This window comes from Seriola dumerili, unplaced genomic scaffold (assembly GCF_002260705.1).
Source record: "Seriola dumerili isolate Sdu_G_001 unplaced genomic scaffold, Sdu_1.0 BDQW01000052.1, whole genome shotgun sequence".
NCBI lineage: Eukaryota > Metazoa > Chordata > Actinopteri > Carangiformes > Carangidae > Seriola > Seriola dumerili.
In genome coordinates, this window is record NW_019174307.1 from 11488816 (window position 1) to 11516440 (window position 27625).

The window sequence follows — 27625 nt, forward strand, 5'->3', positions numbered from 1 at the left end:
ATAAATCTGTCCTCACATGTGAGTGGCCACATCTCCTGAGAGTGAAAGATCATTCAACGTTTATCATATCAATCTCCTGTTCTCCTCCTCTTCCCTCTTTCAGGGTCATACAACCTCTGTGATGCATAACACGTTTAAGACAAGTGGAGCAGTCGTGTGACTGTACACAAACATTCCTCTCCATCATGTTTATCTGGAATATGTGTAATTTCCAAAAATAGGGATGCATGTAACCCACCATGGCAATATCATCTCCTAATCCATCATGTTAGTCTATTTCAGCTGTTTTGACACTTAATGCTTTGCATCATTGGTCTTACATGTTGTATTTGGTCACAGAAACATCACTTGTAGACTTAAAGGATGATTTATGTCGGCCTTTTGCATCGCTGTTGATCGTTAGTCTTTATGACCGTGTCACAGGCTGAAGACATTTTATAAAACACTTTGCGTACACCGTTTGTGTGGAGGTTTGGTGCCGAGTCACTGCTCATCCAGGAAGGCACTCAAGATAATCTCTGTCCAATCCGATTGATCTCTCGAGGAGATTGCACTTCTTAGTGGGAAGTGACAAGGTCCCTGTGGAGAGGGCTAATTCAGTGTCTGTGTGTGAAATGCCACTTGTTGCCATTCCTCTTAAGGAAGCATTTGCTGTTGCTATTGGTGTTGTTATATTATGATCACTAGAGACTCCTTAGTCGTATTTTTTCACAGCCTCGATGAGTCAGAAGAAAATAACACTTGCCATGTAAGTAGAGTACTGTCATCTCCACCTACAGCTGTCTGCTTTGTTTTTGCTTTGATTTCTCCTGCTGTAAACCTGTTAAGTGTCTCCCTTGGCGGATATAGTCGTTTCACTGAGCTGAACGAGAAGGCCTTTGGGAGCAAATGTACCTCTGTGCACAGTTCATACATTTTAATTACCCGCTTCCCTGTGGTTTTAACTGTAAGACAATGTGTTTTTCTGTCTTGCAGCGAGAGTGTAAAAGTCTGTCTGGTTTATTGTGAGGATTGACTCTTTATTCACAAGAAGATTTCTTGTTGTTGGACAAAGTATTAAGTATGAGAAAGAGGATTAACATTTGCCTTAGTTTATATAAACCTGATAATCACAATTATAAGCAATGGGTAATGTTTTTTTTGTTTAATTTTGTCATGGCCTGAGATCTGAAAACATTGTTGATCTTGGATTGTGTTTATCTTCCAGAAGGTCACTGTATGGACTGTATCCCTACAAGTCCAGCATGATTGGCCTGGAGAGCCTGGGCGATCCATCAGGGAACTGGGATATAGTGGAGACCATCGGTAAGGGAACGTATGGCAAAGTCTACAGAGTGACAAACAAGAAAGATGGAAGTCAGGCAGCAGTGAAAGTGCTGGACCCGATCAATGTAAGTCAGATAAAAGCTTGTTTACTGCAGAAACTGCAGAATTTAAACCCACTGTGACCACTGCATGCCATCTACTTTCAGTTGCCTGTTGGCTGTATAAACTATTACAGGTTTAGATACAGTATCTGTTAAGGCTAGCTGATCTACATGCAGAAATATACTGTAGTTGTGTAGCTGTTTCATCTTACGCTCTGTTCAACAGCATAATAACCATCACATGAACTAACCCTAACTGTAGCGGGAGAGAAGCTGACTGAATGGACGATATAGAACCAGCTAGGGCTTCTTCATATAGTGTGTTAATCTATAGTAGTACTTTGAAGTTAATATAATCTATCAGAGCATCCAGACACTTGCACAGTCACAACAACTAAAATGATGGCTGAGTTTTCTTCCCCTCCTGTTTTTATCCAGTCATCCTAACCCTTACAGCTTATTTATTCTTGGTGTTGGAGAGGGAGTGCACCAAACTGTTCACTTTAACCCTTTTTTCATGACTACAAGAACTTTTAATATTGTGACAGAAGGAAAAAAGGGCCAAAGACTAAAATCTTTGTGTTTTTCTTTATAACTCTATGACTTGTCTCAGCATTCAAGCCATTCAAACAGAGTAAGTTGCCAGTACTTTTTCTTCTTCTCCATCTTGATGCAGTTGTACTTGTACTCGCACCAGTGATGTATATCAACGCCTCCCCTTTTCATTTATTCCCTGTCATGTTAAGTCTAACACACCCTTTCCAGAAAGTGTAGCTCTTGCATTGGCTGCATCCTCTCTGTATATCTGTTCATTTGTCTGGGTGATAAGGACGCTGCAGACTCTGCATTGGCACCATATTGTGCTGGTGAGACTTGGTCTGAGGCGTGCCTGTGATTGTGTCAATGGAACAATCCCCATCCTGGCAGCGCTATCCGCCATGATGCTCCCCTGATGTCCATGAAGATGAAGCGGCCTCCTCTCCCATCCCTCTCCCTGATTAGACTGCTGACACTCAGACATCCAGGAAGAGAAATTCAGCCTCTCTAACTGTAGCTCTTCTCCCCCTCTGAGATTTACTTTGATAGAAAAGTGCTTCTAGAAATAGTTTAGCACCCAGGCCCATCCCTTCCTTTTGTTAGAGTTTATAAGCCTATCTTTAGGAGTCTAATTATAGTTAACTTATTTTCTGCTGTGTTTTAAAATAAAACACAAGCTTTTCGTAACATATCACTTTTTCTCTTCGCATTTGCACAGCTAACTACGTTGTAATTCTGTATTCCAATTTTGCTTGTTTTGCTGTTTAAAGGATGTGGATGAGGAGATAGAGGCAGAATACAACATATTGAGGTCCCTGTCCAACCACCCTAATGTGGTTAAGTTTTACGGCATGTTCTACAAGTCAGACAACTTATCGGGCGGACAGCTGTGGCTGGTACTGGAGGTGAGCTCTTCATAATGTTTTTTTATTCCTTATGCTTTGTAGTGAGGCAGGCTAGCCCCAGGTAGACTAAGATAACCAACTGCTGACTCTAACCTTACTCTTGAAAGAAATCAGTTAAGCGCATTTCTCAAAATGTCAAATTATTTTTTTTAAAGGTACCCTGTGAAGTTTTTGACCACAAGTAGAACCTGGTTCCTGTCCTCTCACTGTTCAGCTAGTCAGACAACTCTGGTGATGTGCCCATTTACAGCTGTTTTCCATATTTAGAGTAACAATTGACAAATTGGAATTCAGTAGGTGAGATTAACGATGGGGGCATCATCCTCTGACATAGCGAGCTCGATACATTAATGAAAAATAACAGAAAATTTGTGACGGGCATGGATGATATTCATGACATCATTGTGTCGTCTTTACCTTCTGCCTAGTCTCAGCCGTTTTGAAACCTTTACCTGTTTGCTTCTCTCCTACTCTTCGTACTCAGCACTATGCAGTATTTCAATACAGCCGAATTTCCAAAAGATGTTCTCATTTACATATTTTCATGTTTCTGTTGTCAGACAATGGAACAAGTATAAAACTGTGACTGAAATGCAGCCCATTAGACCAGTGGTTCTCAAAGTGGAATGGGGGGGGGGCCCAGCATAAAGGGAATAATTTATTTGAATTCTAATTTCATCCATAAGTCACACAATAACAAAATATATGACTATTTTAGTCTCCAACACTTTCTATTATAAAAGCTAAGATCATATCAGATGGGGGACCATGGGACAAAATCTTATTAAATGGGGGTCTGTGGTCAAATTTGTGGAAGTTTAGGGGTCCTTGATGTGAAAAAGTTTGAGAACCACTACATTAGACTACATGTTATGTTAACCAGCACTCACTTCCAAACCATTTCCAAGCTGCGGCTTAGATAAACACAGTCTGTACTGTAATTTCAGCTATATTCACTTGTAAAATGATCACTCAGAAAGAAAGTTGGAAGCAAGAGAACACCTTTATTTCTTCTACAATTTGCACATGCGCAGCTCATTCATTTCTATGTCAGCTGCTATGACTGAATGAGCTGCTCCGCCTCTCAGTCCACAGTGTACCTGTCCCGACAGTATAGAGGATCTTTGGCCTGTCGCTCGTGGTGCAGGACTGCTAACTCTGGAAAGTAGGCGAGCTAGTGACAAAGTCGCTAAATTGGCAACGCTGGATGTTGATGGGACGGATACGTTATTTGCTAGGTATTGGATTGGTTAGGGAAAAAACGAAAGGAGTAATTATTAACATGAACACAAATTAAGGCTGAATGACAGAGGGGAAACAAAATGACAATTCAATCTTATTTGGCTTGTATGGAGTATGGAGTAATGTGTGTGACAAGTGTGTCTCTGTTTTGTTTGTTTGTACCTCATGCACGTGCGCGACCATCAAACGCGACCAACTGGAATTAGCTAATGTTTTATGGATAGTTTCCCTCAGGTTTTGGCGTGTCTGTATTTAATAGCTAGGTCTGCACTTCAGTTTAGTCAAAGTAATGCTAAATGAAACTAGCCGTGTCTACAGGGAGCTACGTGACACCTAGGAATAATGCAGCAAGAAATTTAGCAATGTGCTAGCAAATGGCGGGACGGAGGAAGACTGCTAGCTTATGTGTGTGGACGTAAACAGTCCAGGTTTCAAAATACTCAAAAACATCAGCTTTGCAATTGTCTTATGAAGAAGAAAAAGCATTTACACGTTATTGCGGCTGACGAATACATACAATTGGATTTTGTGAGAAACACTGAATGTAACATAACTGTGCTGTGCTTGTTTACGTGATTTCACAGGGTACTTTTAAAATACTTTTCACTCAAGTCAGAATACTGCATTTTTGCGTCTATGAGCCCAAAAATATTTAAAACTCTGAAAGTTTGGTTGCTTTAAATTAAACCCTTTTTAACATATATGTAGTATCGAAATATGCCTCAGTTTGCCACAGCAACCCAACCCAAACGTGAATGTTGATGCTATCAAGCTGCCAGCTCTCCCCATGAATCATAATCTAGAGTGGTGAAAGATGGACGAGTCACTGGAGTTTCTCTGTCTCCCCCACAGCTGTGCAATGGCGGCTCTGTCACAGAACTCATCAAAGGCTTGCTCATGCGAGGCCAGCGTCTGCAGGAGCCTGTTATCTCATACATCTTATACAGTGCCCTCTTGGTAAGATGGCCCGCTGCAAAGCTGCTAATGTTAGGCAGGAGGTGGGATGCAAACATGCATCAGAGAGTGTGCTGAGGATTTATTTTCAGCAGGGAAAGTGTGGCAGACGGTAATAATTGTCTTTTTCTTAACAGCAGTGGGAGTTCTTTTATGTAGTTTGTACTGCTCAACTTTTAATGCATCATATTCTAATGTATACTAATGACAAATGTCTAATAATGTGACCGTGATTCATGCTTAGCACCTTGTGCTTTCTGTCCTCTAACTTAAAAGGGTCTCCAGCATTTGCACAACAACCGGATTATCCATCGTGACGTCAAAGGCAACAACATCCTCCTGACAACCGAGGGAGGAGTCAAACTGGTTGACTTTGGTAATGGTTTCTGAAAGAGGCAGTTTAGTCAGTTCATGGATTGCTAGAAAGAGAGAAATGCATCAGCGTCTGAGAATCACCTGTCAGCTTGATCTTTTCTCTGAAGTGTATTGTTAGATAAATGAGTCATTTTTTGATATTTGACTGATCTATGGGAAGTGTCAGCAGCACATCCCTGCAACATTGTTTGTGAAGGGGAACATGAGCACAGGATAAATCATTGAATGTGCTCCTCACTTTAGTCCCTTGCTCACCATAACATCTTTTTATTTCATGGACCGTAGCCTTAACCCAAGGCTATTATTGCTCATTTAAATTGCATTATTTGATCCTTTGCATATCAAAAGAAAACTGTTATGGCAAATGACTTTGAGTCACCCCCAGGCATGTTTATGTCCTCTGTGTCATGGAGATGAAGTGGACTCATGCTGATAAAAATCTGTCCTACATAATTTGAAATGATTATAGCCCATTATTATTACTGCTTGGCAGGTTGCCATACTAAATTATATGCCAGGATTTATTGATTAATTCAAACATTTAGTGTCTGATGTAAATTCTTTTTATTCTTATTAATTTTATTTTATTCTATTTTTGTCTTAGGAAATTTGTACTGATAAGCATACTAATATCTAAATCTTAATTATTATAAATGATGACTGACTGTTAGTAATTTATTGTATTTATTTATCTATTTTTAGGTGTTTCAGCTCAACTGACCAGTGCACGATTGCGGAGGAACACATCAGTCGGTACTCCATTTTGGATGGCTCCTGAGGTCAGAGTCTATGCTTCAGTTAACATACACATGTTCATCTCTTACAATGCAGCAGTAAAATAGCACACATGTTTCAGAGCCTAATGGAACATTTTAAATGAGCAAAGTATGTCTTAATGTGCTACAAAGAGAGAAAAATGGAGGGAGAGAGCCTCAGTTATTTCTGTGTGGCTCTCCCCTGTGTCATTGTGTATTCCCTGCCACAGGCACAGCTCTTGAGGTCGCCTCAAGGTTAATAGCTGGGAGTCTGTGGCCCCATGGCTTACTCTTTGGCAGAAATGAGGTGCAGTGATTGGGCCGGTATGGAGGGACCTCAGGGGCAATTAGAATAAACTCAGCTGTAAAATGTAGTGTCTGTTATGATTATTGACTGTGGAAAAGAGTACCACTCGCCACTGAACTGACCTACCTCTCGGTGTTTTAATAGTCCATAAATATAGATGTCTGTAACTGCCAGATATTTGGCTGTGAGTAAGAGAGAGGAAAGAACATTTTATGATCCTTTTTAACAAATATCTTTAAATTATTACTAAATTTCTCCATGTGATTTTAATAAAATGCTTTATTTCAAATGAATTTGACACAATGTTCAGGTAAATTCTGATACTCTGCAGGTAAAAAGTGAATTAATCTCACCTCACTGGCACATCTCCTAATTTGCTTTGAGAAAAAAACCCCTGTATTTTAGGACTCAATGATGTTGATATGGTCACTGTGGTGTCATGTTGCCAGGTCATAGCCTGTGAACAGCAGTATGATTACTCGTACGACGCCCGCTGTGATGTGTGGTCACTCGGCATCACTGCCATTGAGCTGGCAGACGGAGATCCCCCACTGGCTGAGATGCATCCAGTTAAAGCCCTCTTCAAGATCCCACGGTGAGTCCACTAGAGGGCGCTCCAGCCACACAGCTGGAGGCAGCCCACGTAAGCCGTCTGTCAGGAGGACAATGACAAACTGAATTTGACAGTAGAGGTGATAAAAGGCAAAATGACATTGGCTTTACTGGCAAATGGATTTATTTTTGTTATGATTTGAAATTTAGAAAATTAAAAAGGGAACTGGATCTCTGTGGCTTCATCCGTGCTTCTGGTTGCCATTTTATTTCACTATTTGCCATTGTTTCCCACCTGAAAGGCAACATCTGCTGAATAATCAGTGTTTAAATTCTTCATCATCAAAAATGTCGTTGTGTATGGCCTACTGCTAAACTACAACAAATTAATGCAGCGATTCAGTCTGTAAAAATATTCACTGCTGGAGACAGTGTGCGTCTGATGATCATTTGAGAGCTTGGTGGCTACACGCGGTTGACCTTTTGTTATCAGCACAATCGTGCAATTATCTCTCAGTTAGGTAGAGATATGCCCTTCTGATTGCAATTTGCATTGGTGATTAGCTCCATTCACACTGAGATGAGGCTGTCACCTCCTTCCCGTCACAATGTTATCTCCTCCCTGCCAAGCCAGAGGAGAAACGTGGATGGCTTGTTTGGCAGGAATTATGGGAGCTAACGCAGTTTTTCATCAGCACCAAATATAACCAGAATTTAAAAATAATTACAAGAGAAGGGACGGCTAAAAGCAGGACGCCTCGGTAAAATGAAAGATAGTTTTTCTTCGGCATGCACTTAATAACATCCCTTTTTTTAGAAGAGTAGATGTAGTTTAGTGATTGTGTGTTTTGGCTAAATTAACAAAAAACTGGAACTGGAATGAGTGGTTTCTGTCAAGCAGCAAGGATGTTTCCTTATCAAACAGGAGTCGTAATAAGAGAGGGCACATACATTTCCCTTGTCAATGTCCAATTCCATTTCATTACTGCAGATTTGTAAGACTCTTTGACTTTGAGGATAACTAGGATGCTAATAGAATTGGACATATATCTACAACTGACATTCCTCTATCTCTGTTCCAATCAAAATAGATATTTTGCCCTCTTTGTGTGAATTGGGACCTTAAAGCTGAGCAGGTGTGGTATAAATCACAGTGAATGTGTTGAACCATGAAATGATTCTGTTAACATGACGTTTATCTCAAATATATTTTCCCTTCACTGCAGCAAGGCAGACAAAATCATGAGGAAACGTGCTGTAAATTATGACTCCTGTATGAATTACTTTCTAAATAGGGAAATGTATTTCACCTTTGGGTCTTCAGTAGTGGTGAGAGTGATTCATGATGAAACCAGAGAGATTCATCTTCACTGGTTTTGATGATTGCAAAGTTTTACTTTTTTTTTTTTTTTTTAATTTAATACGTCACAAACCATTACCAGAGGAGCCTTTTCTGAAGTATTGTCCTTGGGTAGTACATGTTTTATGAAATCCATATAAGCACTAAAACATGCAATAAGCATTTTCATCATTCTGGTGTTTTACAGTTGCACACTGTAATGTGTTTCCAGGCTAAAGGTTTCACTGTCATGTTGTTAATCCTGTGTGTATCATCCGCCTTATCATTCCTTTTCTCTGAAACACATTTAGATAGTAAAATACAAGAAAAATACACCCCAGTTGTGGTTGATGTTATAGATTTCCTTAATATGTTTGAGTATTGTTTAGTCAGCCCTCTGTAGTAGCACTATTTCACCTGTCTGTGATACGGTTTGTTATTCTTCTTTCCTGTCTGTCTTTTTCTGAGAAAAAGCTCAGAAAGCTCTCGCTGGACAGTCTCTCTTGCCAAGCTTAAGATTTAATGATTCCTGGTAAGGACCATACAAACACCCAGTGCTATCACCACTTTGACAACAGGGGCCAGCAGCAGATAGCCATTATGTCACAGTTTTGGTCGTGCAAGTGGAAACATGCACCGGTGGAAATGATTCTTGTCTCAGCGGGCTATAAACGATAAGAGGAACTCTGATATCTGTCAGACGGGACGCTGATGAGCTCCAGGAATTAGGGTCACCTTTGTGTGTGCCCTGTTTGTGCTTCAGAAATACCTAATACTTGATGAGTTGCGACATACTGTTGATCCATGCATGTGTTGAAATCTCAGGTACTTCACTCTGATATTGTCTGTAGCTTTAGTTATTTTCATTTGGCTCTGTGTTATGAAATTAACTGAATTTGTTACAGTGTGTTTGACAGGTATGTGATATCCATGGTGACCATAAATGAAGGTAATGGAGCATGTCAGAGGGTAAAGTTGTAAAATCATCAACTGCAAAATTAATTACAGATACTCAAGACAAAGGTAGTGTGTGATATTTAATATGTGCGAAGGTTAATTGCTTGAGCCAGTGTTTTCTACCCTAGTGTCCACGTAAAGTTAAACCAAAGTGTGTGTAAAATGCGTTGTAAAGGTTAGAAGAAATTGGCAAAAGACGTCCAAGGTTGTATTTATTCGGCCAGATCGGTGTCGATATTAGCCACATATTTAATAGTACTTGTATCTGTCAAGAGCAGAGACCAAGAATGGGCGAGATAGAAGTAAATGATGGCTTGTCAGAGGCAAGAAAGGCTAATCAAATCATGAGGCAGCGACAGAATTCCAGACCAGTGTGCTGGTGAGAGACAGCTCTTCCTGGAAAAAGCCAGAGTTAAAATCTGTGGAGTAGAACAGCCAAGGGTGAGGGCTATCAACACAGTTTCCGGTGTTTCTGTCTCTGAATGAAATCTTTTAAGAGGTGAAAAATCAGGTTTGCAGTGAACTAAAGTTATGCCTTGCTTTTGTGTTGAATAGTATGTTAAATGCATGCATTGCTAAACTATGTAGATAGTAATGTAAGAATATTTGCAGATTTGTTTTCATTTACTTTACATGTAATTTCTAGATATGCTCTTGGAGAGTTTTTGGCAAATTGTTCAAAAATCATCAACAAGACTAGGAGTCTGTAGCCATGCTAGCAGCTCTTTGTGTGAGGGTGCACTTAAACTTTGAGCTAAATGCTAAAGTCACTATGCTAACATGCTGATGTTTAGCAGGTATAATGTTCATCGTGTTTGCTACCTTAGTTTAGTGTGTTAACATGCTCAAATTTGCTAAGTAGATCAACCAAAATATTGGACAAATAAAAATTTGAACCTGATGATAGTGTTGATGAAAAGTTAAGGGTTAGGCATCCTAAGAGATACAGTTGATGCATTACAGGAAAGGGCAGGGAATCACCAAAGTTATTAGAGTACGTTCAAATTCCAAATTCCATCTCAATCCATTCAATATTTGTTTAGATATTTCCATCTGGACCAACATGGCTCCATGGAGCCTTGACGTTAGATTGACCAAAAATCCCTTATCCATCAATGAAAGGGAAACATTTAATTTTTGGACGATTATGATTAATAACCTGCCAGCTTTTCAGTCTGTCACAGATGAATGTCACAAGTAATGCTGATCTGAAAACTGTATGAACCCTGCCAATGTTTCTCTCTCAACAAATTGCTCATTCTTATTGTGAAAATCAGCCATTATTTAAAATGACTTGGACAACCTCAATTTTCAATATCTGCATTTTAAGTATAAAAAAAATTCTGTTTTGACAGAGTAAAGACGCCATGTTCTTTAAAGTCACAGATTTCCAGTCATCAGACACTGATGCAGTCTTGACCCCTGACAAGAGATTGTCGGCTGCATGGATGATTTTGCAGTCATGAGTAAAGCCTTTAACATCTCCATCCTTGATGCAGTTATTATTCTGCTCTCTGTGTTGTTCAGGACTGCAGCATTTGGTGATGTGGCCGCCAAAGACATGATAAATGTTGCAGTAGTTCTTCGTGTTCATGCATGTGTGCTCAAAGAGGTGCTAGTGCTCTGGCTGAGGTGATGGATGAGTTGAAATTTTAAGCGGGTGGTCCGTTCTCTGAATAAATCTTTATTTTGGGCCCTCATGCTCATTCTCTGTTAAGGTTGTCTAAAGGCCACTGTGTTTCTGCTTTGAGAAACCGATGCCCTCTTCAATGCCCTTTCAAACAAAGACATACATGAATTGAGGAAGTACATCTTTGTTCACTCCGTTTTCTCTAACTTCCTAACTGAATCAGCAAGGTAATGCAAGCCAGTTTTAAGATAGCTTTACAGCACAACTTAATATCGCTGCCTGTTGTTTTGGCGTTTTATTCACCATGAAGGACTTAATGTTGTGTGGACTAAAGGATGTAAATTAAATTGAATGGATGTTTGATAAAGAAACGGATCATTTCAGATTTTTCTATCTTGTTGTAATGAGTCCAACACTTAACAGCAGTTGTTTCTTGTATAAAAACAGAGCTGTAAAGAAAGATTTTAAATACATTTTCAGCATTAACAAATTTTGAGTTAGGTGCAGCGGTCAATGTTTAATTGTTGAAATGAAGATCTGCTTGAATGAAAATTAACAATGTTTTACATCATATAGAAAGTGGAGGAATTATAAATTCTGTATTTGCTTATTCAAGTATTGCATTTGCCTGATTTTTGTCTTCCTTCATGGCTTAGTTACAGCCGTCAAATGCTGTTGACACCTCTGTGATTTTGCCTCAAACCACTCTGAGGAACATCTGACAGTACAAGCGCTGCCTGGTACTAGATTTGAATAAGCCATTTGTGTTTACAATATGAGCCAGCAATCTCACAAATAGTGAAAGAAAAAACTGCCTGAATTTGCTAAGCACAATGAGCACACTTGACAGTGTTATCAGCAGTGCTGCTATATTGACTTTGTAATGTATAAGCAGTATGGTACAACATCAAGGCGAGAACGTGTCTTCAGGCTCATATTAGAGGTTGCATTGAGGCAGTCAGTTACTGGCTTTGATCTGCACTTTGGAAAGGATTGCCTGCCTGAATCCTTATCAAAGACTCGACGAACTTAGCACTGCGGTACATGACAGATTTTGTACCCCAACATCCTCTCTTCCCTTTCAAAAAAAAAAAAGGGAAAAAAAGACATTAAATATGTTATAGTTTAATGTGTAGCTGCATCTACCTCTGGTTTGTTTGTGATGAGCAAAATGAAAGTGTTTTAATTTTTTAAAACTAGAGAATTGATATTCTATGTGTCAGTCTGATGGCTTTGTGAAACAACACGTGTGAACTAATTAATGCGGTTAATAAATATCTCGACCACGTCTGTCACTATTTCCCTGACGGTGACAAAAGGCTCAGCCTCCACCTGTCAAACTGGCAGCTCCCTGTGAAGATGACTGTGCTCAGGCCCGTCCAGCCTTGGCTCCTCATACAGACCTGCCTCCTGTCATCGTGCACTTGAAAAGTGTTAGTCTCATTATAGATGGCCTCCGTAAATGCTGCTGACAGAGGTATAACTAGCTCCCATAACTTTTGGCTCCCAATGGCAGATGCTTGCTGCCAGACAGTGGAGGAGCTGTTATCATTTGTCACTTTTTCTGTGGCTGCCACAGACCTGGACCCTGACCAGCTCGTCCTCAGACCAAGAACTTCTCACAGGAGTCTGACGGTCACTCTCTGTCTGCCAGTGATCATTTGTCAGCAAACTCGAGAGACAAGCTCAAAGTCTTTAATTTGCAGTAATGATCATGGCATTTAAATGCATACAGTTGCTGTTTTTTCACATATTATGCTGACTTTTGTCTGTTGTGATTTTGTTTCAGAAATCCCTCCCCCACATTACGGAATCCAGAACAATGGTGCAGAAGTTTCAGCCATTTCATCGGCCAGTAAGTGTCCTCCAGCTTCGAGTTGTCAGCCTTTGTTGTCTTTCTGTCTTAAAAGCAGAAAGTGTAAAAGCAGTTAATTCCCAAAAAAAGGTTGTGAAATTGCACAGTAGATGGAAGCACTTAATGTTCCAAAAATAAAAAAGGTCAATGTTAAGATGTGTCTGGAGCAGATGAGGGAGTTATGTGGTTTAGTTTAGAAATTAAGATTTAATGAGAAATCAAATTTGTATCTACAGCTAAATGTAATACACATCTTTCAATATATATTAAAATCACATATTTAATTGAATTGATGTGCATCTACCTGTGACTCTGCTCTTGCAAAAATGAACAAAGAAAATTATAGTCAATAGTATTTTATATGACATTTGTCCAGTATGAAATTATAAGGCGTAGACTGGAACAAAGATTCAGCAGAAACAAATGAACAGTAGCTATAGTATGTTGTCAGCAGGCAGGAAAGTGCATGTAAACATGGGGGGAATTGAAATTGATATTTTATAGCCAGATTCTATCAAGTCTCTTGTCTTTCTGTTCATTAACTTTCATTTGTGTAAATCTGCCACAGAAGAACAAACTAATACACCTGAGTTATCAGTTCTATCTAAAGGCCCAGATAACTTATCATTTCCTCTGCTGTGCAAAGCTAATAATGTCAGGGGTGGCTTGTAATGGTTGCTCAGAATATACAACCTTAATATCTGCTGCACAGAGGTGTGTGAGCCTGAGCCATAATGAGAAAATAAAATTCAATTTGTTTGGAGAATTATTTGTGTGAGCATGGTTTCATTTATGCTGGAGGTTTGCTCTGAAAAACAATAACTGAAAAGACAAACAGACGGTCTGCCTTAAGGGGCCTGTTGGCTTTTTTCTGTCACTTGGGATATTGATTGATCAGGACAGCGTCAAGGCAAATTACCCCTTAAACCAACCAGCATACATTGTAGTGATGTTAGTTTTTTATACTTTTTACAGTGTCATTGCAAGGGTTTTCATTGGATACTTTTTGAATTGCAGCTCTTTAATCTGGGTTAATGGATTGTGTGATATCATATCAGAATTAATCTCCCCTAACAAAGCCCACCAGAGTTCAATGTGTGGAGGCTGGACAATGTTATCATGGTTTGCAGGCTGTTTGTGAAGCCTTTTCAGCCCTGTCAGGCCTGTATGTGTGTGTAGGGAGAGGTGGGGTGGCGGGCTGGGGGGGTTCAGGATAATAAATCCATCACCAGTCTGCACTTGTGCAGCCAAAGAGCCGACTTCTGTGACAAAGTGGCCTGCCGTGCAGCATCCCGGCAGCACAGCCCTGCTAATAGCACCAACCTCTGCTTAATGTCCTGACGCTAATGAATTCACAGAATTAACTTTCAGAGCTGAACAAACTGATAAAAGAAACAGAATTTCAGTGTAGATTAGGTGGTAGGAATTAGATTGGTGTTTTTCTCCTATCTTACCTCTGTCTGCAGTTGTTGGTGTTGTAGCGCTTACAAACACATTTGAATGTCTTTAGCTGAACAAGTAAATGAACAGCACAAATGTGGATTGTTGATGCATGTGCTTTCTTGACTTCAGGTGAGGATGTCCAGTCTTGTAATTTCATAGTTTTGTCTCTTAATGCATCGTAACTGTCAGAAATAAAAGCCGAATGTGGTCTCCTGTGTTTTCATTGTGTTGTGTTGTCACCGTCAATATTGTGAGGGCCTTTGTATCAGAAGCAAACTGATGCTGAGGTGTAGCCACCAGCCAGTAACACAAAGTGACATCACCTTTTGGCAAACACTGCACATCACAGATAGGACTTACTGCTGTGCCATAGCAGGGCTTGTTTGGACTCGGAGCCATGGTGATAGTGACAATGTACTCAGACAGAGAATGACAGATTAGTGACCCAGACTTTAAAACACTTGCAAAGAGCTCCCTGCTGGTGTGAGTGTCTGTCAGAGCTGATCCAGACAAATCAGCTTTCTAAAATGTTCAGGTGATTGCACAGTTAGCTGTTTAAGTCTCTCTGATTTGAAGACCGGTAAATGATGATGTGGGACGCTTTGTCTGTTTGAGGGTTTCCCTCTGTTTGTTTACTGATCCTAAGCATGGAGATTAAATAACACTGATATTTTTGTGTTTGCGAAGATGCCTGATAAAGGATTTTGAGGCACGTCCATCTGTGACCCACCTTCTGGAGCATCCCTTCATCAAGCAGGCCCACGGCAAAGATGTGGCACTCCCTCAGCAGTTAGCTGCTCTCATCCAGGAGCAGCAAGAAATGGGCTGCAAAACAAAAACCAAGTAAGTCTCTTGAAATATAATCCAAAACATAAATAATATACAGTAATGACAGAGCTTATTGCTTCATGTGTACTGCCATTGGTTATCTCTGCTGGTGCAGATAGCCATTGACTGAGTGTTAATGTTCTTTTCTGTCCAGTAGGGGGCAGGGTCTCATCTTCTTACACTCGAGCATAGAAATGATGATGAGCCCCAGTAATGGACATTACAGTATGTGATTAAAGAGAAGTTAGGGGAGTGTGACTAATTCAGAAGGAGTGATTGTGCTGACTAACCTTAGATTAATAAATGCCATTTAGACCAGTGGATGTGGCAACCATCTGATGGGAGCCCTGAGTACAAAACATTTCCCACCTGCCTGATTAAACCCATGATGGAGTAAATGAATTATTCTAGATTGATTGACTCCTGAAAAGGGGCGGAATTTCAATTGTACAGACTCTTTTGTTTGTTGTTAAATGCATTTATAAGGGTTATTTTCTTTGAAGATTATAATAGCAGCTACAATACAATTTCCTTTATAGATGGATGGATAGATAGATAGATAGATAGATCACTCTCATGTCAGTGAATGACAGCACAGAAAGTCTCCTGTTATTTCCTGGAGAAATACTGACTTTGGCAAATGTTTAATCTTCATTATAAAGGAGTTCGCTGAACCTGCCCTTGACTGAGAGTCTTGATGTTGTGCCAGCTCTGTTTACTCCCGAGAGTGTGCAGAGTCGTTGCCTGAGCCTGATCCCGAATTCCTGTCCACAGTGAAAGTGGATAATGGGATTAGGAGCTTGTAGGGCGAGAACTGGGCTCGCCTGGTTTAGTCTCTCATGCCACAGATCAGCACACAATGACTCCAGATAAGAATAAAGACATAGAGAACTTAAAAGTAGCTGCCGTAGGTGGAATAGTGTGATTTACTTCAAAGCAGGAGAGGTAGAGGCTCGAGGTCTCAAGTCCTCCTCTAAAGGGACATGATGATGAGTATTCACTTTATAGGGACCACATATTGAGTATTTCCACTATATTCAGCATACAGAATGAAGACAAAGGCAAGGAAACAATTCCTACCCTGAAGCTTGAGCATCTTTATTCATATGATAAGATTGATTATTTATTATAGTAGAATATTGATATATCTTGTGAATCAGATATTTTTTTTATGGTTTTGGGACTGAGAAGTAACTACAAGTGTTGCTTTTTTAATAGCTTTCCATAATTTAAAGAAGGCAGGTGTTATTCTATATTTTTCTTATTGTCAGCAAATCCCACAAAAAGACCAAAAGCAACAATAGATCATCTTTTGCTACTTTCCGACTTCCCTACTCTGTCTGTGACATCAGCACCAAGCCAATTCTTTCCTAATTAAAACATAATCTTTAAAAACAGATCACAAATATTCAGTTTCACTAAAAACAGCTGTGAACAGTTTTTAGCAAACATTACTCAAACATGTATAAATGGTGCATTTGTTGGGGACTATTTTCAATCAACCATGGATTAATACATAATTGGTGCTGAAATACACTAAATTAGAAGAGATTGGAATAAAGAGACTAGGTATTTCTTACATGGAGAACATGGAACTTAAAATGCTGTTTAATAATAATTAAACAGCATATTAAATTCATTTTACAAAAATAACTATATATCTTAAATTACAAATGTTATGCTGATAGACTAAATGACTAAATAGCATTGGTAATGTTAGCAAAATATTTCCTATTCATTCTAAACTGCATAAATACTACTCTGAAACAGATGTACATGTATAGAGAGATAAATTAAATATTCAGACCTACATGTACAAAGAGTTATCAGTTTGACATAGTACTAGACCCTCTTAATGTGTTACTTTTTGGTAGCAATGCTACAGTTTGTGATGTTAGAGTGACTTCCTGTTTACATAAGCTAATTTCACTGGAAAGTGCTACAGATGTTTCCTAGCAACAAATTTACACATTACTGAAGTCTTTATTGAACCAGCAACTGATGAACTAAATGACTAGTTTGAAACCAGCTAATATACACAAACTTGTGAGTATTAATAGCAGCAAAATGGTGTTTGTGAGGTTAACTCAAGAACAACTACAGCACCCATGTTCCTTGTAATGACACCCAGTGTGGCTCATTGACATGTTTTTGATGAGGTTATGACACAGTAGTAAGCTGTGTTTGGCTTTGCCTACAAAGACATACATGTTAGTCGGATCAATTCATTGTTGGTTTCGATCTTTTCATTTGATGACGATTAAACAAGTATAGAAAATCATGAATCCACAGCACATTGCAGTCTACTGTGCATGTACTATGCATATAGGCACATAAAGCAGTAGACACTCACAAATGCAGTTCTCTTTTTCTTTCTTTCACACACTCTGTGGTGTCCCCTGAGGTTTTCTTCAGTCCCATTGAGCCAGCAAGCTATTGTTGACCTCTGCCCACTGTGGCTTATTGGAGAGTGATAGGTCAAAACACAGATGAAGTGCAATCACAGCTGCTGATAATGGTAGATGTGTCCCCTGGGAGAGCTCTAAAGGCTTCACACCCACACCACACCAGTCAAACTACTGTTTCTCATTTGGTGGTCACGTTACAGCTTTCTGAGGCATTATCATGTCCTTGGCTTCATACAGGCACGAGCGGATCAATACTCGTAAAAACCTCATAATAGAGAGCTGTCCCGATGATGATCTGGTAAACCTGGAGTTCTTAGATGAGGTAAGATTTAATGTGTTTATCTCATCATGCATTGATCGGTATAAGGGGCAATGCTCTTGATGCTATGTGTTTTTTCTTGTCTGCAGGAGACAATAATCAGCCATCTCCAAAAGAGGTATGATGAGCTGCAGGTGTACACTTACGTTGGTGACATCCTCATCGCGCTCAACCCTTTCCAGAATCTCAGCATCTACTCTCCCCAGGTTGGTTTTCGACCAGTCACACAAATGTTCCCAGTGGTTTCCCCGTCACAGTGGAAATGATGAATGATTGCTCAGAAGTCATGCCTCTGGTCCTGCTGTAGTGGATGTCCATAATATACTGTATATATATATATATGTATAACACAGTACAAAAATCTGGCCTAAAATCTTTTTCAGTACAAACACTGTAGTTTAACCGTTTGTTTAAAAAAAAAAAAAAATCACTTTTAGTTACTTTATATGCATTTTTTCCCAATTTTATTCTTCACTTATTCTTACCCGATATTGATTATTGCCAGATACCAGATGTACATATTCTGAGCTGTGCTTATCACAAGAGAACGTCATCTATAAACTGTAGTAAATGGTGTTTTCTTATGGCAGAGAACGCAACAAATTTTTTATGTGTTTGCATTTAATCTGCGTGAAAATTATTTTGAGCTGATCTGTTCCTGTTAATGATCCATTTCTGACGAGCGCCATGTATCCACATCTTCTCTTAGTTCTCTAAGCTGTACCATGGTGTGAAGCGGGCTGACAACCCTCCACACATCTTTGCTTCTGCAGATGCAGCCTACCAAGGCATGGTGACATTCTGCAAAGACCAGGTATTCTGCTGGAAAATAATTTGATGAAAGCATCAAGCATCCAACCATGTGATTGTAAAATTGATAAAATGATGTTGAAAATTATAATGTATGTTTTAAAATATTTTAGAGAGATGTCTTTGAAATCTTTTATTACATTTAGATCTTTTTCCTGTGGCGGTTGAATGCACTTTGTAGTTGCTTTGGACACTAATAAATAGTACCTGACAAGCAGCCAGGTCCCTCGTGAAGAAGAAATGTAATTCTCTACAAGACTTTAACCTGGTTAAGTAAGAGAAAAATGTATATAATGTAATGTGAATATTCCTTGCTTGATGTTTTAGTCACTAGATTTATTTCCTTTTGCTTTAGTGTATTGTAATCAGTGGGGAGAGTGGTGCTGGAAAAACGGAGAGCGCTCATTTGATTGTTCAACATCTTACCTTCTTGGGAAAGGTATAGCAGTGTGTTCATTCTCTCACTGTTGAATCTGTGCCCGCACAAACTCTAAACTATCCTGAAATCACGCCATAGTTTGTTAAAGGAACATGTTTTTGTTCATAGGCAAACAATCGGACATTGCGTGAGAAGATCTTGCAGGTGAACCCCCTCGTTGAGGCCTTCGGAAACGCCTGTACAGCTATCAATGACAACTCCAGTCGCTTTGGGAAGTACCTGGAGATGAAGTTCACACCGACCGGGGCGGTCATCGGGGCCAAGATATCCGAGTACCTGCTGGAGAAGTCAAGGGTCATCAAACAGGCCACGTATGTTCCGTTCATTCTTTGTCTCGTTCGATTTGCATTTGTCACACTTCTGACTTCTCCGTTTGCTTCCTCTCAGGGGGGAGAAAAACTTCCACATATTTTATTACATATACGCTGGGCTTTACCACCAAGACAAGCTGAAGACTTACAGGCTACCAGACCGAACACCTCCCAGGTTAGTGCTGCAATTCTTTAACATGCTCATTGAAATTCTGCTATCTTTCACTACCCATTGTGGAAACTAACATTGATAATCATATTCTGCATCTGCAGGTACATTGACAGTCAGCACTGCAAAGTGATGCAAGACATTGTCTCCAGCAAACTGTACCAGGAGCAGTTTGATGCAATTCAGGAGTGCTTCCGAAACATTGGCTTTACTGAAGAGGTATCCAAATACTCAACAAAACATACTGTACTGCTTTTGCTTGCAGTGCCATTGAGTGTTAAGTTAATTGTATTTTTTCTTCTCTATTTTTAGGAAGTCAACTCTGTTTATAGAATTCTCTCAGCCATTTTGAACACAGGCAATATTGAATTTGCTGCCATCACATCTCAACACCAGACCGATAAGAGTGAAGTGCCTAACTCAGAAGCCTTAGAGAATGGTGAGATGTGTTATGTGTGTAGTAGAAGTCAGCAAAACTCTTGTTTTAGCCATAGGAACAGGTAGGTTTAATGGTCTCCCTAAAGAGGAAAGAGATTGTTATGTGATTTAGGAGAGATATTAAAAGAAAGTCTATTTTTTATGCTTTACTCCCCCTTGTGTGATGATTTACTCATACTCAGACTGTACTCTGTAGTAAAATATTTTCTGGTCGGATGAGTTTTGGTTTTGAGAAGGGAACCTTTTTATGGTAGATTTTATCTGTAGAGTGTGTGAGAGGAAGGAGGAGAGACATGTGTTCATAAGTCTTTGTCTCTGTTATACTTTTTATGTTGTGTAATATCTTATGTTCTTTTGTGATACATGTTGTTTCACTATGGAAATAATATATTGGATGTCTTACAAGCCTGTGTGGGTCGGGCACTTTTATGTGCATAAGAAAATAGGGTTGAACTTTTTTTATGCAAGTGAAACCGTAATGTATCCAAAAGCACAGAATCCCTTTTCATTTACATAAAAATGCTAAGAAGCAAATGCATCCACAGTGAAAGAAACCTGCAGCTGATTTCTATGCTAATGATTAAAGCAGATGAGCTCTTCATTATCAAACTGATCGACTCTCTCTTCTGTTTTCTCAGCTGCTTCTCTCCTCAGCATTGGCCCTGAAGAGCTCCAGGAGGCGCTGACCTCTCAGTGTGTGGTCACCAGAGGTGAGACCATCATCCGCACCAACACTGTGGACAAAGCCGTCGACGTCCGAGACGCCATGTCCAAGGCCTTGTACGGACGCCTCTTCAGCTGGATAGTCAACCGCATCAACTCCTTGCTGCAGCCTGACATGAATATCTGGTGAGTGTGTGCAGGGGTGATGAACATCTCTCCAGACGTCCACTGTTGCTCTCTTTTTTTCTTCTTCTATGTCTCAAGCGATCGTGCAGAGTTTCGGCCAAGCTCAGATGACCTTTATGGAAGTCTGTAGAGGTAGATGCAAACATGCAGAGGAGAATATCAATGGGCAAGCACAAGACAAGCAAAAGGAGAGCAAAAAAAGTTTTAATAAATTTTTGATACTGAGTTGCGTGCAGAGAAAATAATGTTCAGATGATTAAAAAGACTTCAGAGAGACTGCAAAGAGGCTCTTCATTGATCCAAAAGAATTCCTTTATAAATATGGGCGTCAACTGTCAAGGAGTCGTCTCTGAGATGCACAAAAGCCAGAGTTCCTGTCTGCATTCCAGTCATCTTTGCCATTTCCTTATTGCCATTAATAACCCGTAGCACAGGCTAAAGGTGACCTCTGCATACAGTGGTTAATGACCGATCATGAAAAGTAGCAGCTCCAAGCACTGAATATAAAATGCCTTGTGTTAAGTCCTCATGCTGTGTTGTAGGAATGTGTATTGTTTGTGCAGATTTTGAAAATGACTCAAGGTTAAATCAATACACACTGAAATAAAAACCATTTAAGAAGCTCAGACCTTTTGAAAGATGATGTTTATAATTTCTCATCCGACTACACCATCCAGACCAGACTCTATATTTGGGTTGAACTTGGATTATCATAAAAGTTTTATCAATTAATATGACTGCTGGGGATTTGCTTGTTCCGTTACATAGAAGAATTAAGTTTGTTTGTCCCCTTTTTCTCCTTTGAAGTGCCGCAGAGAGCAGCATGAATGTGGGAATCCTGGACATCTTTGGATTTGAGAATTTCAAAAAGAATTCTTTTGAACAATTGTGCATCAACATTGCAAACGAGCAGATCCAGTTTTACTTCAACCAGCACATATTTGCCCTCGAACAGGTGAGTTTGACGTACAGAAAGAGGTCATTAATAATATGATCGGTGCTAATTTATCATGCTTAAGAGGCCATTGTAATATTCAACACACGTTCCACAGCAACAAAATTTATTGAGCAAAACAACGGTGATATGGATATCAGTCATTTTAGTATTATTTGTGTGTTTTTTACATTTATCAGGGCAGAGACAACTCTTAACATGAACATTTTGCTTGTAGCCAGGCTGTGATGTGTGAAGGATTGTTTATACTGTTGTGCACCACCAAATTACTCTCTTAATTGATTTAATGAAGTTGTTTACCCTGAAGTGCGAGAAGTCTTTATTTTCCTTGATGGAAATGAATAGACATTAATCAAGAACCATTTTGCCATAATGCCTTTTAGTCTGTGTTAACTCCGCAACAGTCTTTCTAAAAGGAAAAAAGGGGCATATATTTATATATTGTCATATATTGTTTCATTACATGCAAACTCAATGAGCTTTATGTTAAAATACAAACAGCAACAACTGCCGAGAAGACTCACCTAAGAAATACTAACAAAATCTGCTCATTCATTTACATTTTGCAGCACTCTACTCTCTACTCTAGAACTGTTTTTGAAAGCAACACTTGCCCCTTAACAAATTAATTACAGCAGTGATCAGTAAAAATAAGGCCTCAAGCTCATGGAAAAGTTTCTCTTCTACAAAGAAGTGCCCCTGATGTAGGGCTGGTGCTCAGTGGAAAAGGATTTTTATTTGGTGTGGATGTCTTCAGTCTCGCTGTACACAGAAACTGATTATTCTGAGTTAATGACTTAAACATGAGGACGGTTTAGATCCATTGGTTCCACTTTATTAGTAAAATATATATTTAAACCAACTTTTTGATCTGAAATTAAATAGATGCAATAATATGATATGACTCTGGGTTATTTGCAAATTGAAATAAATTATGAATAAGTAAGTGACTCTATTTGTTAGTTCAGCGCTGTTCTGTTTTATGCATTCAGTAAAAGACTCTATTATGCTGTAAACTTCAGCCATAGACACACACAGTCCATCGCAGCTGTTTGGTTTTGTTGATGAGAAACTTTTTTTTTTTCCACACAAGCACAAATCATATTTAGCTGAGATTGTTTAATTGGGTCATTTAGAGAAATCATTAACTAGATTGTTCTACATTCACTGGTTTTAATTAGATGGAGTACCAGAGCGAGGGAGTGGATGCCAGCCTGGTGGAGTACGAGGACAACAGGCCCATCCTGGACATGTTCCTACAGAAGCCCATGGGCCTGTTGTCCCTGCTGGACGAGGAGAGCCGCTTCCCTCAGGCCACTGAACAGACCTTAGTGGGTAAGACTGGAACTACCTGCCAAATACTCGGACATTAAACAAACAAAAATCATGAAAACAGAATTTAATAAGAGGTTAGAGGTCAGTATCTTCTTTGAATGTTGTTCCATCTCTTTCCAAGTATAATGGGTCTTTTTGTATTGTTTCTTTCTTTTCTTTTCTTGTTTACAGATAAGTTTGAGGACAATCTGCGCTGCAAATATTTCTGGATACCAAAACGTGTGGAGCTTTGTTTTGGAATTCAGCATTATGCAGGAAAGGTATCAAATTACTCTGGATCTATGCAAAAAATAATATACTGACTCAATTGTTGACATGATAAGAGTTTGGGTTTAGCAGTGTATTAACAGTAGTTCAAACTTTAATAAGTCTCTTGTGGGCACAAGGAGCAGATGTCAATCTCCTCATTCCTTTCTATATAGTTCAAAACTTTGCAAACATAGTTAACTCTATTAAGGCGGTACATGTGATTTTATGGATCCATGGTTTTAAGCCCATTTAGTTTTTTCTAGAAACTGAATAAATTCGAATTTGAATCAGCTCGCTTAATTCAACAATGCTACTGTTCATCAATTTTCACTCACAATACGATCATTTCGTGTTCTATTGTATTATTTAAATTAATAATTTGTCACATTTGTTTTCCATGTGTTCCATGCATGTCTTATTTCTTCCTCAACAGGTTATGTACAATGTGAATGGATTTTTGGAGAAAAACAGAGACACACTTCCTGCTGACATCGTTGTGGTGCTGAGAACATCAGAGAACAAACTTCTGCAGCAGCTGTTTTCCAGCCCCTTAACTAAAACAGGTATGCTTCTATAGGCGTCATTAAAGAAACATAGCAGTTTAGAACATCTCAAGCCCTGACACTAACAGGAGCATTATTCTCCCGCTTACCACAATGGAAATGGAAAGGGAAAGTTTTCTTTGAGACAAACTATTGTTAACAATGCCGGGTTCTGACTGTAGTACTCTGTGAATTGTGCTGGTGTCTACTGCTTCCATAAACGCTCAGGTAAGTGGGCTTCTTAAAGACGCGGCTCCCAGGCATCTCCTGGTCCCCCTTCATTTCAAGCCTCTGTGTGCCGTGCTTGGATAAATCTGCAGTCTCCATTATCTCTTGAGAGGCTCAGCTCTCTGCACGGCGCTCTGTTTTTATTTTCACTAAGCTGTCCCTCTTGGTTTCCCACTGCTGAATGCTATCTACAGATTGTGGGTGCAGTGGGATATTTTTATGATAAGGTTTCTAAATACCCGGGGGATGAAGAAACAGTATTTAGAGAACACAAAAGCAACTCTTCCCACCTCTTTTCTGTTGCTTAAATGAAGGTAGTAATGTGCTCGTCATTAGCCGCGGCTGAGGCCTTCTGGTCACTTGACTTAGCTGAAATGCTAATAGATGTGTTAAATTATCAGATTCCCACTTCCTTCTTTATTTCAGCTAAGCCACATTATGTGATTCACTTCCTTTTTAGGGACCTGTAAATGCCTGCTTTCACTCCCAGTGGCATTAAAAGGAGCTTCAATTCACAAAAGGCACCTTAGCTGAGACTCCAGTAGAAATCTGTGTGATGTGTCTGTAAACTTCAATTGCAGGTTGTGCACAAGGGAGCCTTCAGCCACTTCTTTCTGCAATTAACAGCTTCAGAGGAGTACACTCCATAAAAACAAATTCAGTGAACACTTCATTTCAGTGCACAAAGGCACTGAACAGAAGCTAAGATGTGCTATAATGTTTATTGCTGCTGACATAATGTCATTTAGGTCTAAAAGCTTCTTTATTTCCTTTTGTTCCACTGCACTTTTGTCTGTCCTGCCATTCAGACTGGTGGATCGAGTTAATGTGATGATTTATCAGAGAAACAAACTGTTCCTGTGTCGTGCAGTTTTAACCTTTTTATTCTTAAAAGCTTTGCCCATGCTCACAGTCGGTGTATAGATTCTTTTGCAAGTTCATTTAGAGCAAGTTTGTCTGCAATACATGTGCCTGTTATTTCTTTGGAGTTGGAGGTCCAATTTTCTTATTGCAGTTTTGTGAAACTGTAGATCATCTCATGAGATAAAAGCTATGAAACACTCCAGCTCCAGCTTATCATTCTGGAAAAGATGGAGCGTCGTTTACAGTGAGATAGAGTATAGCATAAGAAAAATTATAAATCTATTCTTCAGGGTAAAATTTGTGGGGGGATTTAATTTGCATTTTAGTTCACATTATAGATTCACTGTTATCTGTGAAATTACCATTATCTGGGGGGATCTGATGGAAATCTGTTTTGCACCAGGGTGGTTTCGCACTCTGGGTCTCCTCCTCACAGTGTCACCACTAGGGGACACCCTTGTAGACCTGCAGCCTGACACTGATGGCAGTAAAATAATGGATCTGGGTTGTCAAACTACACACACACATGCACTGGATGTTAATATTTGTGCTGGGACACGTATCAAAACCCAGGAACGTAGACACAACCCCTCTAAACCAGATCGTTTTTCTTTATATTTTGTTTAAAACAGGCACACAGTCCAAATTTATGTAATATTTTACAAGACCCACTACCTGCTTTTTTTTCTCCACACACCAGATTAAGAATTTTAGCGTCTGGGTAATGATGCCGTTCATGTTTGGAGAACAGTAGGAAACTAGGAAGGCCCCAGAAAGTAAAAAGCTCCCAGGCGGTGAATAGTGAGGCCACTTGAGCCCTGCAGAATGTGGGTCCTTGAGGCTTGGACATGTGGTGGTGTTTTGTCAGAGGAAATGGGATGTATTTGCATGGACAAATTCCTCAGAGCCAGGGCCTTTCCCAGATCAGGGGGATCACAGTGTTTGAATTGGCTGGGTTCAGTCAGGCCTACCAGGGCCTGGGCAGCCTGTGGTCATATGTATGTATGGGTCTCTGAGTGCTGTGTGTGTGTGTCTGTGTGTGTCTGTGTGTGTGTGTAGCCTCAGGGCTGCCTGGCCCTGCTGCTTGTAGCACAGCACATCTGCACATGCACACTGTACCTCAAGACTGCCAGTCCTTTGTGAGAGCACAATGGAAATGGAGTGATGTGCTTCCCTTTTGAAATGTTAAAGTTCACAGGGAGTAGAGTATAAAGACATATATTTCCTTCCGTTTTTCTTGCATATTGAAATGTAACATTTATCTTTGCCAGGGTTTTAACACTTTGTAATGTACGCTGTTGAGCGAGACCTGCACTATGCTGCACTATGTTGATGTAATTCATTATTTTGAATTATTATTAAGCAAGCCAGCTGAGAATTTGAAATATTAAACTTATATTTAGAGCTGTATGTCCTGTTGGCCTGGATCGTTTTGTCCTGCCATGAACAGTCAACCACTTACCTCACCTGTGTGTGACGGCTACCTTGCCGAACGACTGTGGTTTGCAGGCGTGTGTGTCCACACTGCCAGCTGCTGCGGCCTTGCCCCTGCCAGCTCTCTCTTTCTACACTGACTTTCCATTTGATAATGGCCATCAACAACAGAATATTTGATATCATCTCATTATCCAAAAAGTGAATAGTTGTAACCAGAAAGCAGTCACATGGTCTTTGTTTTCCCTTGCTGAGAGAGAGAGAAAAACAAAAAACTACTGCCCTTCTCCTAAAATTCTGTTAACTTATTGATATAATATAATCATAGCCTACTTTGGGTTTTTGCTATTTCTATATAGAACACAAAGCCTCCAATTTCTCCTTTAATAACATACAATTGCTAAAATGGTTTAAAAACTATATTTATATTTGAATATATTTATTTCATAATTGTTTGTCAGTCCTAAATGTTTGTATTTTGTAATCTGTTTAATTTTCTTCCCAGATGAACACAATGGCCAAATTCATAACAAGTCTGGTAGCCCCTTACATCAGCAAATAGGTCTGGCATGATCAGGGTGGCCTGGGATGGAGTCAGATTCAGTCCATCCCCGACCTAGCACATGGCATCTCCTCTTATTTTACCAAGAAGATCACTTTCAGAGGGGCTTTCATTTCACATCTTAACAGCTGCCTCTGAAAAAATGTTATCAGGCTGAAAATCCTGAAATTGTATGTATCTGTCCTGTTCTTGTGATACTTTTCAGCCAATGCTTTGACAAGCCCCTCTAAAGCCATATAAAAGCAGACAACCATGACATTGATGCGTCTCATTAAGAAAACTGAATGTTATGAATTGGTGACTGAATGTGGGTTTTTACTGTATATTTGTCTGAACTGGTGGAAAACTGTACTTCAGTGTACTTGGACTTGATTATATAATATTGGACTTTTTACCCCCCTACATTCATCTGACTTATTAGTGTTACTATTAACTTTGCGTTTATCATACAAAACGTGATTAGCTTTTAAGATATAATGCACCATATGTAGAAGTTTGTCTTTACTTTTCTATCCAGGGCATATTTGATGTCGCTGTAGTGTTTATAATGCTGACCCACTGAATAAGCACAAACTCCTCTCAAAGTCAGCAAACTTAAGTCTCACATTTCTTGTGAGTGACAAGATTTCCGGCATACATTTCTATCTTCAGCAAATTCTTGTTCATA

At 39.5% G+C, this 27625-nt stretch overlaps 1 protein-coding gene across 1 annotated transcript in view; it reads left to right on the top strand.

Moving 5' to 3' along the window:
- The window catches only part of myo3b (myosin IIIB), a 55146-nt gene that overhangs the window by 526 nt on the left and 26995 nt on the right, over positions 1–27625 (top strand). Inside the window, exons 2-24 of the mRNA XM_022741376.1 lie at positions 976–982; positions 1208–1391; positions 1981–2001; positions 2675–2809; positions 4904–5008; positions 5282–5381; positions 6083–6159; positions 6892–7037; positions 12710–12775; positions 14906–15061; positions 17692–17776; positions 17863–17979; positions 18483–18587; positions 18939–19022; positions 19131–19333; positions 19410–19508; positions 19607–19721; positions 19815–19941; positions 20579–20789; positions 21597–21744; positions 22926–23079; positions 23251–23339; positions 23762–23891. Of these exons, the coding sequence (XP_022597097.1) occupies positions 976–982; positions 1208–1391; positions 1981–2001; positions 2675–2809; positions 4904–5008; positions 5282–5381; positions 6083–6159; positions 6892–7037; positions 12710–12775; positions 14906–15061; positions 17692–17776; positions 17863–17979; positions 18483–18587; positions 18939–19022; positions 19131–19333; positions 19410–19508; positions 19607–19721; positions 19815–19941; positions 20579–20789; positions 21597–21744; positions 22926–23079; positions 23251–23339; positions 23762–23891 (2664 nt within the window). The remainder of the gene's footprint in view (positions 1–975; positions 983–1207; positions 1392–1980; positions 2002–2674; positions 2810–4903; positions 5009–5281; positions 5382–6082; positions 6160–6891; positions 7038–12709; positions 12776–14905; positions 15062–17691; positions 17777–17862; positions 17980–18482; positions 18588–18938; positions 19023–19130; positions 19334–19409; positions 19509–19606; positions 19722–19814; positions 19942–20578; positions 20790–21596; positions 21745–22925; positions 23080–23250; positions 23340–23761; positions 23892–27625) is intronic.